This window comes from Pristiophorus japonicus, chromosome 12 (assembly GCF_044704955.1).
Source record: "Pristiophorus japonicus isolate sPriJap1 chromosome 12, sPriJap1.hap1, whole genome shotgun sequence".
NCBI lineage: Eukaryota > Metazoa > Chordata > Chondrichthyes > Pristiophoridae > Pristiophorus > Pristiophorus japonicus.
Window position 1 is genome coordinate 68,521,916 of NC_091988.1, and position 16,063 is coordinate 68,537,978.

Here is a 16,063-nt window from a genome sequence, read left to right on the forward strand (position 1 = left end):
TGTTGATAGAAATCCAAAAAACGAACTGGCATTTTGGTTGAAGGGACATTTTTCTTTTAAATCGATTCTTGGGATGTGCACGTCACTGACAAGGCCGGAATTTATTGCCCATCCTCAGTATCCTGAGGAATAAATCTTTGCTGAGAGTTATGAAATATCTCCTTAAATGTCAGCCACTGCTTATCTACCGTTTTAGCCTTTAATCTATTTTCCCATTCCACTTTAGCCAACTCTGTCTTCATACCTTTGTAATTGCCTTTATTTAAGTTCAGGACACTAGTTTGAGACCCAAGTTTCTCGCCCTCAAACTGAATTTGAAATTCTAACATGCTATGATCACTCTTCCCGAGAGGATCCTTTATTAGGAGATTAATTAATCCTATCTCATTACACATTAACAGATCTAAAATAGCCCTGGTTGATTCCACAACATATTGTTCTAAGAAACCAACCCGAAAACACCATGATCTCGTCCTCAAGGCTACCTTTTCCAATTTGATTTGTCCAATCTATAAGAAGATTAAAATCATGCTTTGCTTCACCGCTGATCGCAAATTACGGACCATTATATGACACAGCACAGAAGGAGGCCATTTGGCCCATCATGTCTGTGCCAGCTCTCGGATAGAGCTGTTACATTAATCCCACTCCCCTGCTCTTTCCCCACAGCCCTGCAATTTTTTTTCCTTTCAAGTAGTTATCCAATTCCCTTTTGAAAGTTACTATTGAATCTGCTCCCACCGCCCTTTCAGGCTGCGCATTCCAGATCAGAACAAATCGCTGCGTAAAAAACATGTTTTCTCATCTCCCCTTGGTCCTTTTGCCAAGCACCTTAAATCTGTGTCCTCTGGTTACCGACCCTCCTGCCACTGGAAACAGATTCTGCCTATCTACTCTATAAAAACCGTGTGTGATCTTGAATACTTCTCTCAAATCTCCTCTTAAACTGCTCGAAGGAGAGCAACCCCAGCTTCTTACATAACAGAAGTCCCTCATCCCTGGTACCATTCTAGTAACTGAGTGATAAGGGAATAAAGGGTTAGGGGGAGCGGGCAGGGAAGTGGAGGCTAGTCCATGATCAGATCAGCCATGATCTTATTAAATGACGGAGCAGGCTCGAGGGGTCAGGTGGCCCACTCCTACTCCTATTTCGTATGTTCTTATGATTATTGCAGTATTTTTCTTACATGCCCCCATTATTTCTTTATATTCTGTCCTACAGTGTAACTACTTTTTGGGGGCCTATGGACCGCTCTTGAATCGATAGTAGCTGGTTTGATACAACTGAGGGGCTTGCTCGCCACTGCAGAGGGCAGTTAAGAGTCAACCACGTAAGTGTGGGACTGCAGGCCCAGACCAGGTAAGGATGGCAGGTTTCCTTCCCTAAAGGGCTATTAGGGAGCCAGTTGGGTTTTTACTACAATTGGCAGATTCATGGTCACTTTTACTGACTTTATTTCCAGACTGTTTTAAACTGACTCCTCAAAACTGCCATGGTAGGATTTGAATTCACATCCTTTGGAGTCCAGAGCTCTGGATCACTAGTCCAGTAACATAACCACGACCATAATCAGCCAATATGGATTTGCCTAAACTGCACCAGCGTAGCCAACTGCCTCCGAAACTCTGGGTGGAGAGCAATGTCCAACAGAAAGCGTAAACCTGCACCAATTGGCGGCCATTTCATCGGACGTTGGTCAGGCACGGTTAAAAGCAGAAACAACAAACCGCGGGGAGTGAAGGAGCTACCTGCTGCACTTGCAATTCCACCACTCTCTCCTTCGCAAGGTCTTTAGACAGCACCTCAAAGCAGAAGAGGGTGTCACTGGGGGACACGGTATCCAAGGACTGAGACGACAGAAATAGCCGATGGAACCGATTTCTTACAACCTAGAGGAGAAACAAACTTTTAGATGAACGAGTCAAGCAAAAATGATAGGTCAGTCGGTCACCAGCAGATGAGCAGGCGCCTTTAATGAATGCATCAATGGAATTAAGCGTCGAGTGTTAGCAGGCTACTCGACCTTGGGGTAGTCACACTGAGCCCAAGCCTCGACTCAGCCAATGTCCACAATTGCACACTTTCTAAGCTGAAGTCGCTGGACAGTGATCAGGAGCACAAACCCTGGCTGATTAGAATCATAGAATGGTTACAGCACAGAAGGCCATTCATCCCGTGCCAGCTCTCTGCACGAGCACTTCACTTAGTCCCACCTCCCCCACTCTTTCCCCGTAGCCCTGCAAACTTGTCTCCTTCTCCAACTCCCTTTTGAAAGCCATGATTGAGTCTGCCTCCACCACCCTCTCAGACAGTGCAACCCAGATCCTAACCACTTGCTGCGTAAAAAAGTTTTTCCTTCTGTCATCTTTGGTTTTTCTGCCAATCACCTTAAATCTATCTCCACTGGTTCTCGACCCTTCCGCCAATGGGAACAGTTTCTCGATCTACTCTGTCCAGGTCCCTCATGATTTTGAACACCTCTATCAAATCTCCTTCCAACCTTCTCTGCCAAGGTGGCCAAGGTTAGTGGGAAACTAGAAGATTGGGAAAATTTTAAACGACAGCAAAGAATGACTAAGAAAGCAATAAAGAAAGGAAAGATAGATTACGAAGGTAAACTTGCGCAAAACAGAAAAACAGATAGTAAAAGCTTTTACCGATATATAAAATGGAAAAGAGTGACTAAAGTAAATAAATGTTGGTCCCTTAGATGATGAGGAGGATTTAATAATGGGAAATGTGGAAATGGCTGAGACCATAAACAATTATTTTGCTTCGGTCTTCACAGTGGAAGACACAAAAACCATGCCAAAAATTGCTGATCACAGGAATGTGGGAAGGGAGGACCTTGAGACAATCACTATCACTAGGGGGGTAGTGCTGGACAGGCTAATGGGACTCAATGTAGACAAGTCCCCTGGTCCTGATGGAATGCATCCCAGGGTATTAAAAGAGATGGCGGAAGTTATAGCAGATGCATTCGTTATAATCTACCAAAATTCTCTGGACTCTGGGGAGGTACCAGTGGATTGGAAAGCAGCTAATGTAACGCCTCTGTTTAAAAAAGGGGGCAGACAAAAGGCACGTAACTATAGGCCGGTTAGTTTAACATCTGTAGTGGGGAAAATGCTTGAAGCTATCATTAGGGAAGAAATAGCAGGACATCTAGATAGGAATAGTGCAATCAAGCAGACGCAACATGGATTCATGAAGGGGAAATCATGTTTTACTAATTTACTGGAATTCTTTGAGGATATAACGAGCATGGTGGATAGAGGTGTACCGATGAATGTGGTGTATTTAGATTTCCAAAAGGTATTCGATAAGGTGCCACACAAAAGGTTACTGCAGAAGATAAAGGTACGCGGAGTCAGAGGAAATGTATTGGCATGGATCGAGAATTGGCTGGCTAACAGAAAGCAGCGAGGCGGGATAAATGGGTCCTTTTCGGGTTGGAAATCGGTGGTTAGTGGTGTGCCACAGGGATTGGTGCTGGGACCACAACTGTTTACAATATACATAGATGACCTGGAGGAGGGGACAGAGTGTAGTGTAACACATTTTGCAGATGACACAAAGATTAGTGGGAAAGCAGGTTGTGTAGAGGAGTAGAGGAAACAGAGAGGCTGCAAAGAGATTTAGATAGGTTAAGCGAATGGGCTAAGGTTTGACAGATGGAATACAATGTCGGAAAATGTTCGGTCATCCACCTTGGAAAAAAAAACAGTAAAAGCGAATAATATTTGAATGGGGAGAAATTACAACATGCTGTGGTGCAGAGGGACCTGGGGGTCCTTGTGCGTGGATCCCAAAAAGTTAGTTTGCAGGTGCAGCAGGTAATCAGGAAGGCGAATGGAATGTTGGCCTTCATTGCGAGAGGGATGGAGTACAAAAGCAGGGAGGTCCTTCTGCAACTGTATAGGGTATTGGTGAGGCCGCACCTGGAGTACTGCGTGCAGTTTTGGTCACCTTACTTAAGGAAGGATATACTAGCTTTGGAGGGGGTACAGAGACGATTCACTAGGTTGATTCCGGAGATGAGGGGGTTACCTTATGATAATAGATTGAGTAGACTGGGTCTTTACTCATTGGAGTTCAAAAGGACAAGGGGTGATCTTATATAAACATTTAAAATAATGAAAGGGATCAACAAGATAGAGGCAGAGAGGTTGTTTCCACTGGTTGGGGAGACTAGAACTAGGGGGCACAGCCTCAAAATACGGGGGAGCCGATTTGAGAAGGAATTTCTTCTCCCAGAGGGTTGTGAATCTGTGGAATTCTCTGCCCAAGGAAGCAGTTGAGGCTAGCTCACTGAATGTATTCAAGTCACAGATAGATAGATTTTTAACCAATAAGGGAATTAAGGGTTACGGGGAGTGGGCGGGTAAGTGGAGCCGAGTCAACGGCCAGATCAGCCATGATCTTGTTGAATGGCGGAGCAGGCTCGAGGGGCTAGATGGCCTACTCCTGTTCCTAATTCTTATGTTCTTATGTTCTAAGGAGAACAACCTCAGCTTCTCCAATCCCTCGTTCCTGGAACCATTCTCGGCAACCTTTCTGCACCCTCGCTAAGGCCTTCACATCCTTTCTAAAGTGCGGTGCCCAGGATTGGACCAGTGGAGGTTGAACCAGTGTTTTAAGAAAGGTTCATCATAATTTCCTTGCTTTTGTACTCTATGCCTCTATTTATGAAGCCCGGGATCCCATAAGCTTTTTTAACCACTTTCGTAATCTGCCCTGCCACCTTCAACAATTTGTGCACATATACCCCCAGGTCTCTCTCTTCCTACATCCACTTTAGAATAGATTTCCCCTCTCTCTAACCCAGGGGTCACTGATCAGGAGCAGGAACCCAGGCTGATTTCCCCCTCTCTCTAACCCAGGGGTCACTGGACAGTGATCAGGAGCAGGAACCCAGGCTGATTTCCCCTTTCTCTACCCAGGGGTCACTGGGCAGTGATCAGGAGCAGGAACCCAGGCTGATTTCCCCCCTCGCTAACCCAGGGGTCACTGGACAGTGATCAGGAGCAGGAACCCTGGCTGATTTCAGTCCCCCGTATACCATGGGGGTACTGAGGCAATTATTGGTGCCCCTGCTGAGACTAGCTCACGCAGTACAGACCCGCGGCCGACTCGGGGACCCTTCTGGACTGTGTGCCGCTGCATCTCCACAGTTTCAAGTACATGATGTTACCAGAAATGTTCCCAATTCCATGGATAAAATATCCTAACATTATTAGGAAACTAAGTCTCAGTGGAATGCATGTTTTTTTTTAAAGTTACAACGGGTATAAAAGAGTGAATCTCATTAAGCTACAATCTCAGTGCTTTTATTTTAATAAAGCAATTTTTGGATTCAGAATGAAATCGCTCATACTGGAGACTGGAACAGCTTCCCTTTTCAGGCACCCAATGCCAGCATCAAGCACTCCCAGCTTTAGATACAAAGTAAAGCTCCCTCTACACTGTCCTATCAAACACTCCCAGGGCAGGTACAGCACGGGTTAGATACAGAGTAAAGCTCCCCTTACACTGTCCCATCAAACACTCCCAGGGCAGGTACTGCACGGGTTAGATACAGAGTAAAGCTCCCTCTACACTGTCCCATCAAACACTCCCAGGGCAGGCACAGCATGAGTTAGATACAGAGTAAAGCTCCCTCTACTTCACCCAAACAATGTGTTTCAGCCCCAACCTCAAGAGTGTCGATATGGATTTGGATGTTCCCTTTGCTCACACTGTTCATCTTATGATGTCAGTGGGCCTGTAAATGCAGTACTGAATTAGGGACGACTGTGTTTTATGGGCTCATGCCCGCTAGTTCGAGGACTTTACTCAAATTCATTTCATTTAGACTTTCATCCCAACTCTCAATAGTGTTGCCAACTCTGATTTGATATATTCCTGGAAGTTTCTTCACATGACCTCCCATCTCTGACTCCTCACCCGTCCAATCCAATGGCCTTTCCCTTCATCTGTAAAGCTTTTAACAACAAAAGTATTCAAAGAAAATGAAAAAAAATCTTTTCATGCCCGATGAGTTTTGCCCTTCGATTGATCTGTAATTTCCGTAGACTGCAGGGCAATTCTTGTGGGTTGGCAACCCCGAGTCTCGGGGCTGGATTGGAAGCCGGTTAAAAGTCCAGTATTGAATCTGATGCCCCATTCAGCCATGTCGTATGAGGGACTCACCTCGGCCAGTCGTAGCGTGTCTGCTTTCACCTTCAGATTCCGTGAGATGGTGTCGAAGATGTCGGTGGCGCTGGCATTCTCCTTGCTCACACTCACCAGTATCTGGCAGCAGGGAGGGAGGGAGGGAGCAATTCATTCAACTTGCATTTATATAAGAACATAAGAAATAGGAACAGGAGTAGGACATATGGCCCCTCGAGCTTGATCCGCCATTCAATAAGATCATGGTTGATCTGACCATGGTCGCAGCTCCACATCCCTGCCCACTCCCCATAACCCCTTAGCATTTAAGAAACTGTCTATTTCTGTCTTAAATTTATTCAATGTCCCAGCTTCCACAGCTCTCTGAGGCAGCGAATTCCACAGATCCACAACTCTCAGAAGAAATTTCTCCTCATCTCCGTTTTAAATGGGCGGTCCCTTATTCTAAGATCATGCCCTCTAGTTCTACTCTCACCCATCAGAGGAAACCTCCTCTCTGCATCCACCTTGTCAAGCCCCCTCATAATCTTATACGTTTCGATAAGATCACCTCTCAGTCTTCTGAACTCCAATGAGTAGAGACCCAACCTACTCAACCTTTCCTCATAAGTCAACACCGCCCTCACCCCCCGCCACTCACTCTCCGGAATCAACCTAGTGAACCTTCTCTGAACTGTCTCCAAAACAAGTATATCCTTTCTTAAATATGGAAAACTGCACGCAGTACTCCAGGTGCGGTCTCACCAATACCCTGCACAGCTGCAGCAAGACTTCCCTGCTTTTATACGCCATCTCCTTTGCAATAAAGGCCAAGATTCCATTGGCTTTCCTGACCACTTGCTGTACCTGTATACTATCCGTTTGTGTTCCATGCACAAGTACCCCCAGGTCCCTCTGTACTGCAGCACTTTGCAATCTTTCTCCATTTAAATAATAACTTCTCTTTGATCTTTTTACTGCCAAAGTGCATGACCTCACACTTTCCAACATTATACTCCATCTGCCAAATTTTTGCCCACTCACTTAGCCTGTCTATGTCCTTTTGCAGATTTTGTGTCCTCCTCACACATTGTTTTTCCTCCCATCTTTGTATCGTCAGAAAACTTGGCTACGTTACACTCAGTCCCTACTTCCAAATCGTTAATATAGATTGTAAATAGTTGGGGTCCCAGCACTGATCCCTGCGGCACCCCACTAGTTACTGGCTGCCAACCCGAGAATGAACCATTTATCCCGACTCTCTGTTCTCTGTTAGTTAGCCAATCCTCTATCCATGCTAATATATTACACCCCCAACCCCGTGAACTTTTATCTTGTGCAGTAACCTTTTATGTGGCGCCTTGCCAAATGCCTTCTGGAAGTCCAAATACACCACATCCACTGGTTCCCCTTTATCCACCCTGTTTGTTATATCCTCAAAGAATTCCAGCAAATTTGTCAAACATGACTTCCCCTTCATAAATCCATGCTGACTCTGCCTGACCGAATTTTGGTTTTCCAAATGTCCTGCGACTGCTTCTTTAATAATGGATTCAACATTTTCCCAACCACAGATGTTAGGCTAACTGGTCTAGTTTCCTGCTTTTTGTCTGCCTCCTTTTTTAAATAGGGGCGTTAAATTTGCAGTTTTCCAATCTGCTGGGACCTCCGGTAAATTACAACCAATGCATCCACAATCCCTGTCGCTATTTCTCTTAAGACCCTGGGATGCAAGCCATCAGGTCCAGGGATTTATCTGCCTTTAGTCCCATTACCTTACTGAGTACCACCTCCTTAGTGATTATGATTGTGTTAAGTTCCTCCCCCCCATAGCTCCTTGACTATCCACTGTTGGGATATTTTTAGTGTCCTCGACAGTAAAGACTGATACAAAATATTTGTTCAGAGTTCCTGCCATCTCCATGTTCCGCATTAGGGAACATTCAGGAAGGATAGAATAAAAGGAAAAGGAGGTGGGGTAGCATTGCTGGTTAAAGAGGAGATTAATGCAATAGTTAGGAAGGACATTAGCTTGGATAATGTGGAATCTATATGGGTAGAGCTGCAGAACACCAAAGGGCAAAAAATGTTAGTGGAGTTGTGTAGAGCTCCAAACAGTAGTAGTGATGTTGGGGAGGGCATCAAACATGAAATAGGGGTGCATGCAATAAAGGTGCAGCAGTTATCATGGGTGACTTTAATATGCATATAGATTGGGCTAACCAAACTGGAAGCAATACGGTGGAGGAGGATTTCCTGGAGTGCATAAGGGATGGTTTTCTAGACCAATATGTCGAGGAACCAACTAGGGGTGAGGCCATCTTAGACTGGGTGTTGTGTAATGAGAGAGGATTAATTACCAATCTCGTTGTGCGCGATCCCTTGGGGAAGAGTGACCATAATATGGTGGAATTCTGCATTAGGATGGAGAACGAAACAGTTAATTCAGAGACCATGGTCCAGAACTTAAAGAAGGATAACTTTGAAGGTATGAGGCGTGAATTGGCTAGGATAGATTGGCGAATGATACTTAAGGGGTTGACAGTGGATGGGCAATGGCAGACATTTAGAGACCGCATGGATGAACTACAACAATTGTACATCCCTGTCTGGCGTAAAAATAAAAAAGGGGAGGTGGCTCAACCGTGGCTATCAAGGGAAATCAGGGATAGTATTAAAGCCAAGGAAGTGGCATACAAATTGGCCAGAAATAGCAGCGAACCTGGGGACTGGGAGAAATTTAGAACTCAGCAGAGGAGGACAAAGGGTTTGATTAGAGCAGGGAAAATAGAGTACGAGAGGAAGCTTGCAGGGAACATTAAGACGGACTGCAAAAGCTTCTATAGATATGTAAAGAGAAAAAGGTTAGTTAAAAACAAACGTAGGTCCCCTGCAGTCAGAATCAGGGGAAGTCATAACGGGGAACAAAGAAATGGCAGACCAATTGAACAAGTACTTTGGTTCGGTATTCACGAAGGAGGACACAAACAACCTTCCGGATATAAAAGGGATTAGAGGGTCTAGTAAGAAGGAGGAACTAAGGGAAATCCTTATTAGTCGGGAAATTGTGTTGGGGAAATTGATGGGATTGAAGGCCGATAAATCCCCAGGGCCTGATGGACTGCATCCCAGTACTTAAGGAGGTGGCCTTGGAAATAGCGGATGCATTTACAGTTATTTTCCAACATTCCATAGACTCTGGATCAGTTCCTATGGAGTGGAGGGTAGCCAATGTAACCCCAATTTTTAAGAAAGGAGGGAGCGAAAACAGGGAATTATAGACCAGTCAGCCTGACATCGGTAGTGGGTAAAATGATGGAATCAATTATTAAGGATGTCATAGCAGCGCATTTGGAAAGAGGTGACATGATAGATCCAAGTCAGCATGGATTTGTGAAAGAGAAATCATGCTTGACAAATCTTCTGGAATTTTTTGAGGATGTTTCCAGTAGAGTGGACAAGGAAGAACAGTTGATGGTGTATTTGGACTTTCAGAAGGCTTTCGACAAGGTCCCACACAAGAGATTAATGTACAAAGTTAAAGCACATTGGATTGGGGGTAGTGCGCTGACGTGGATTGAGAACTGGTTGTCAGACAAGAAGCAAAGATTAGGAGTAAATGGGTACTTTTCAGAATGGCAGGCAGTGACTAGTGGGGTACCGCAAGGTTCTGTGCTGGGGTCCCAGCTGTTTACATTGTACATTAATGATTTAGATGAGGGGATTAAATGTAGTATCTCCAAATTTGCGGATGACACTAAGTTGGGTGGCAGTGAGAGCTGCGAGGAAGATGCTATGAGGCTGCAGAGTGACTTGGATAGGTTAGGTGAGTGGGAAAATGCATGGCAGATGAAGTATAATGTGGATAAATGTGAGGTTATCCACTTTGGTGGTAAAAACAGAGAGACAGACTATTATCTGAATGTGACAGATTAGGAAAAGGGGAGGTGCAACGAGACCTGGGTGTCATGGTACATCAGTCATTGAAGGTTGTCATGCAGGTACAGCAGGCGGTTAAGAAAGCAAATGGCATGTTGGCCTTCATAGCGAGGGGATGTTACTACAGTGAGGCCACACCTGGAGTATTGTGTACATTTTTGGTCTCCTTACTTGAGGAAGGACATTTTTGCTATTGAGGGAGTGCAGCGAAGGTTCACCAGACTGATTTCCGGGATGGCGGGACATGACATATCAAGAAAGACTGGATCAACTGGGCTTGTATTCACTGGAGTTCAGAAGAATGAGAGGGGACCTCATAGAAACGTTTAAAATTCTGACGGGTTTAGACAGGTTAGATGCAGGAAGAATGTTCCCAATGTTGGGGAAGTCCAGAACCAGGGGTCACAGTCTAAGGATAAGGGGTAAGCCATTTAGGACCGAGATGAGGAGAAACTTCTTCACCCAGAGAGTGGTGAACCTGTGGAATTCTCTACCACAGAAAGTTGTTGAGGCCAATTCATTAAATATATTCAAAAAGAAGTTAGATGTAGTCCTTACTACTCGGGGGATCAAGGGGGATGGCGAGAAAGCAGGAATGGGGTACTGAAGTTGCATGTTCAGCCATGAACTCATTGAATGGTGGTGCAGGCTCGAAGGGCCGAATGGCCTACTCCTGCACCTATTTTCTATGTTTCTATGTTTCTATTACTAATTCCCCAGTCTCATCCTCTAATGTTAACTAAACATTTACTTTAGCTAATCTTTTCCTTTTTATATACCTATAAAAACTCTTGCTATCTGTTTTTATATTTTGTGCTCGTACCCAAGATGCTTCACAGGAGCATAAATCAAACAAAGTCTGACCCCGAGCCACATATGGATATATTAGGGCAGGTGACCAAATGTTTGGTCAAAGCAGGAGGTTTTAAGGAGGGTCTTAAAAGGAGGAGAGAGAGATGGAGGGAGGGAATTCCAAGTCTAGGCAGCTGAAGGTACGGCCATCAATGATGGGGCAATGAAATTCCAGCATGCGCGAGGCCAGAATTGGAGCTGTGTAGAGATCTTGGAGGTTTGTAGGGCTGGAGGTGGTTAGAGATAGGGAGGGATGAAGGATGATAATTTTTAACATCAAGGCATTGCTAGACCGGGAGCCAATGTAGGTCAGCGAGCACAGGGGTTGATGGGTGAAAGGGGCTTAGTGCGAGTTAGGACATGGGCAGCAGAGATTTGGATGAGTTCAAGTTTATGGAGAGTGCAAAGTGGGAGGCCGGACAGGAGAATTTGCAGGTAAGAAAGACACGAATGGCTTCAGCAGCGGGCCTGAGTCAGGCTCAGAGACAGGCGACGTTACGAGGTGTAAGTCGGCGGTCTGAGTGACAGAGAGGATATGGGGTCACAAGCTCAGCTCAGGGTCAAATAGGATGTCGCGGTTGCAAACAGTGGCCAGGGAAGGGAATGGAGTTGGTGGCGAGGGAATGCATTTTGTGACAATTTCGGAGATGTCCCACAAGATGGAAAACCGCAGGTTCACAAGGAACACAGTTTTACATACGACCTCAGTATCGGAGCAGTGGTGGTTTGATCATCTCCTTTGTGGCAACTTCAGCATTGCCCACATTACCAGGACCCAAAAGTAAGCAGTTTCTTGTCCAGAATTGCTCCCTCTAACATCAGGAACAGCACACCAACTGGTCATTCATCTCAATGCTGTTTATGGAAGCTTGCTGTGCACATATTGGTTGCCATGTTACATTATAAATGACTACAATTGAAATGTAATTCAGTGCCCACAAAGTGCTTTGCGATGTCCTGAGGCTATGAACAGCCTTGTATAAATGCAGATGCTTTGTGTTGTCTACCCCTGATGTTGGAACTCTGATGGGGAGGCGGTAGGTAATCACGATTGGAGGGTCTAAACCTGAAGCTTGTGACCGTAAAAATTTTCCTTTCCCCCTCAGAAAATATGGACAAATTATTATGCTTTTCACAGTAACTTAAATTCCCAACTCACTGGCTCATTTTCACTGCCCCTCTCAAAGGCAGGATCACCATTTGTATGGTTGAATGACCTGAACTGCACACACACCGAGAAGCCCGGGTCTGACCAGCACCTCACACAGCGACAGCACACGGTGACAGAAACTGGCAGCTCTTACCTTGATCGGTTTCTTATGAGGCTCCTTCGCAAAAAAGTAAACAGTCAGCAGTTTCTGTTTCTGTGGCAGGGGGACGGAAAGGTAGAGGAAAGGATCGAACGTGATTGACACCTGTAAAATAACAACTTCAAATGAAACAGGAGCAATTCAACATGGGGGCAGGGAGAGGGAAGAGAGGGAGGGGAGGAGGGAAGGGAGGGGAGGGGGGGGGAAGAGAGGGGAGGGGGGGGGAAGAGAGGGGAGGGGGGGGAAGAGAGGGGAGGGGGGGGAAGAGAGGGGAGGGGGGGGAAGAGAGGGGAGGGGGGGGAAGAGAGGGGAGGGGGGGGAAGAGAGGGGAGGGGGGGGAAGAGAGGGGAGGGGGGGGGAAGAGAGGGGAGGGGGGGGGAAGAGAGGGGAGGGGGGGGGAAGAGAGGGGAGGGGGGGGAAGAGAGGGGAGGGGGGGGAAGAGAGGGGAGGGGGGGAAGAGAGGGGAGGGGGGGAAGAGAGGGGAGGGGGGGAAGAGAGGGGAGGGGGGGAAGAGAGGGGAGGGGGGGAAGAGAGGGGAGGGAGAGGAGAGGAGAGGGAGAGGAGAGAGAGAGGGGAGAGAGGAGAGGGGAGAGAGGAGGGGGAAGAGAGAGCGGGGGAAGAGAGAGGAGGGGGAAGAGAGAGCGGGGGAAGAGAGAGCGGGGAAGAGAGAGCGGGGGAAGAGAGAGCGGGGGAAGAGAGAGCGGGGGAAGAGAGAGCGGGGGAAGAGAGAGCGGGGGAAGAGAGAGCGGGGGAAGAGAGAGCGGGGGAAGAGAGAGCGGGGGAAGAGAGAGCGGGGGAAGAGAGAGCGGGGGAAGAGAGAGCGGGGGAAGAGAGAGCGGGGGAAGAGAGAGCGGGGGAAGAGAGAGCGGGGGAAGAGAGAGCGGGGGAAGAGAGAGCGGGGGAAGAGAGAGCGGGGGAAGAGAGAGCGGGGGAAGAGAGAGCGGGGGAAGAGAGAGCGGGGGAAGAGAGAGCGGGGGAAGAGAGAGCGGGGGAAGAGAGAGCGGGGGAGGGGGGGGAAGAGAGAGGGGGGGAGGGGGGGAAGAGAGAGGGGGGGAGGGGGGGGAGAGAGAGGGGGGGAAAGAGGAGGGGGGGAGGGGGGGAAGAGAGGAGGGGGGAGGGGGGAAGAGAGAGGGGGAGGGGGGGAAAAGAGAGAGAGGGGGAGGGATGAAGAGAGAGGGGGGAGGGGGGGAAGAGAGAGGGGGGAGGGGGGGAAGAGAGAGGGGGGAGGGGGGAAGAGAGAGGGGGAGGGGGGAAGAGAGAGGGGGAGGGGGGAAGAGAGAGGGGGAGGGGGGAAGAGAGAGGGGGGAGGGGGGGAAGAGAGAGGGGGAGGGGGGAAGAGAGAGGGGGAGGGGGGGAAGAGAGAGGGGGAGGGGGGAAGAGAGAGGGGGGAGGGGGGGGAAGAGAGAGGGGGGAGGGGGGGAAGAGAGAGGGGGAGGGGGGAAGAGAGGGGGGGGAGGGGGGAAGAGAGAGGGGGAGGGGGGGAAGAGAGAGGGGGGAGGGGGGAAGAGAGAGGGGGGAGGGGGGAAGAGAGAGGGGGAGGGGGGGGAAGAGAGAGGGGGGAGGGGGGAAGAGAGAGAGGGGAGGGGGAAGAGAGAGAGGGGAGGGGGGGGAAGAGAGAGAGGGGAGGGGGGAAGAGAGAGAGGGGAGGGGGGGAAGAGAGAGAGAGGGGAGGGGGGGAAGAGAGAGAGGGGAGGGGGGGGAAGAGAGAGAGGGGAGGGGGAGGGGAAGAGAGAGAGGGGAGGGGGGAGGGAAGAGAGAGAGGGGAGGGGGGGAGAGAGAGAGGGGAGAGGGGGGGAAGAGAGAGAGAGGGGAGGGGGGGGAAGAGAGAGAGGGGAGGGGGGAGAGAGAGAGAGGGGAGGGGGGGGGAGAGAGAGAGAGGAGGGGGGGGAAGAGAGAGAGGGGAGGGGGGAGGGGAAGAGAGAGAGGGGAGGGGGGGAAGAGAGAGAGGGGAGGGGGGAGGGGAAGAGAGAGAGGGGAGGGGGGGAAAGAGAGAGAGGGGAGGGGGGGAAGAGAGAGAGAGGGGAGGGGGGGAAGAGAGAGAGGGGAGGGGGGGAAGAGAGAGAGAGGGGAGGGGGGGAAGAGAGAGTGAGGGGAGGGGGGGGGAAGAGAGAGTGAGGGGAGGGGGGGGAAGAGAGAGTGAGGGGAGGGGGGAAGAGAGAGAGAGAGGGGAGGGGGGGGAAGAGAGAGAGAGAGGGGAGGGGGGGGAAGAGAGAGAGAGAGAGAGGAGGGGGGGGGAAGAGAGAGAGAGAGGAGGGGGGGGAGAGAGAGAGAGAGAGAGAGAGAGAGAGGAGGGGGGCAAGAGAGAGAGTGGGGAGGGGAGAAGAGAGAGAGAGGGGAGAGAAAAGACAGGCTGTTGCACTTTGCTCCTTTCTGATATTCAGACACGGGGCCTTTCTCCTCCACAGACTCGGTAAATTACACCGCGAGGCCAGGAGTGCCTCTCCAATGGCTGAGCTAAATTGGGGCCTGCACCGCATGCAGTCAGAGTTGCAGGAAAATTGTGCTGAAGGCAAGCGGTGACAGTGTTAGCCACTGAATGTTTTTCCAATGTGGTCAGCGAGTGCCAGCATCGAGCGCTCCCTGGCCAGGTACAGGCCGCAGAACAAAGCTTCCTCTATCCAAGCCCAAATGTTGAGGAGCTCCCTTTGCTGCATCTGTGCCACAGTCCCATCCCTCATAGATGCACCCTCACAGCCTCTCCCGAGTGAGACACAACTGTATCATGGTGGGCGCCAGTTTTGTTCTTCAGTCTCAAGCTCACAGACGCGGCCCAAAACCCATTTCATACAGGATTCTCACAGCCAGCAGAGGGCAGACTCCCATCTCTCAATCTGTGGTAAATTCCGAATTGTCTCAGACTCCTCTGCGTCTCTGTTCCCATATTCTCTATTCTCCCCCTCTGAATTTATTTCACACACTTGAGCCCATAAATATAGGCTGACATTCCCAGTGCAGTATGGAGGGAGTGTTGCATATAAGAAATAGGAGAAGTAGGCCATTCGGCCCCTCGAGCCTGCTCTGCCATTGAATAGGATTCATGGATAATCTGATCTTGGCCTCAACTCCTCTTCCCTGCCCGCTCCCCATAACACTCGACTCCCTTAACCTTCAAAAATCTCTCTATCTCCACCTTAAATATATTCAATGACCCAGCCTCCACAGCTCTCTGGGGCAGTGAATCCCAAAGATTCAGGACCTTCAGAGAAGTCCTCCTCATTTCCGTTTTAAATGGGCGACCCCTTATTCTGAAACTATGCCCCCTAGTTCTCGATTCCCTCACAAGGGGAAACATCATCTCTGTATCTATCCTGTCAAGCCCCTTCAGTATGTTATACGTTTCAATAAGATCACATCTCATTCTTCTAAACCCCAATGAGTATAGGCTCAACCTGCTCAACCTTTCTTCACAAGACAACTCCTTCATCTCAAGAATCAACCGAGTGAACATTCTCTGAACAGCCTCCAAAGCAAGTATATCCCTCCTTAAATAAGGAGACCAAACCTGTACGCAGTAATTCAGGTGCGGTCTCACCAATACCCTGTACAGTTGTAGCAGGACTTCACTGCTTTTATACTCTATCTCCCTTGCAATAAAGGCCAACATTCCATTTGCCTTCCTGGTTACTTGCTGTACCTGCATACTAACTTTTTGTGTTTCATGTACAAGGACCCTCAGATCCCTCTGTACCTCGGCATTTTATAGTCTCTCACCATTTAAATAATAATTTTTTTTTTTAATTTCCTACCAAAGTGGATAATCTCACATTTTCCCACATTATGCTCCATCTGTCAAATTTTTGCCCACTCA

The 16,063-nt window shown here is 48.6% G+C and overlaps 1 protein-coding gene across 6 annotated transcripts in view; it reads right to left on the reverse strand.

Annotated features, from left to right (window-relative positions):
• usp19 (ubiquitin specific peptidase 19) overlaps nt 1–16,063 on the reverse strand; it is a 202,142-nt gene that overhangs the window by 47,160 nt on the left and 138,919 nt on the right. For all 6 annotated transcript variants that reach the window (XM_070895624.1, XM_070895620.1, XM_070895619.1 and 3 more), the window contains 3 exons: nt 12,250–12,360; nt 6,194–6,295; nt 1,750–1,890 (listed from right to left, as the gene is read on the reverse strand). In XM_070895624.1, coding sequence (XP_070751725.1) covers nt 1,750–1,890; nt 6,194–6,295; nt 12,250–12,360 — 354 coding nt within the window. The remainder of the gene's footprint in view (nt 1–1,749; nt 1,891–6,193; nt 6,296–12,249; nt 12,361–16,063) is intronic.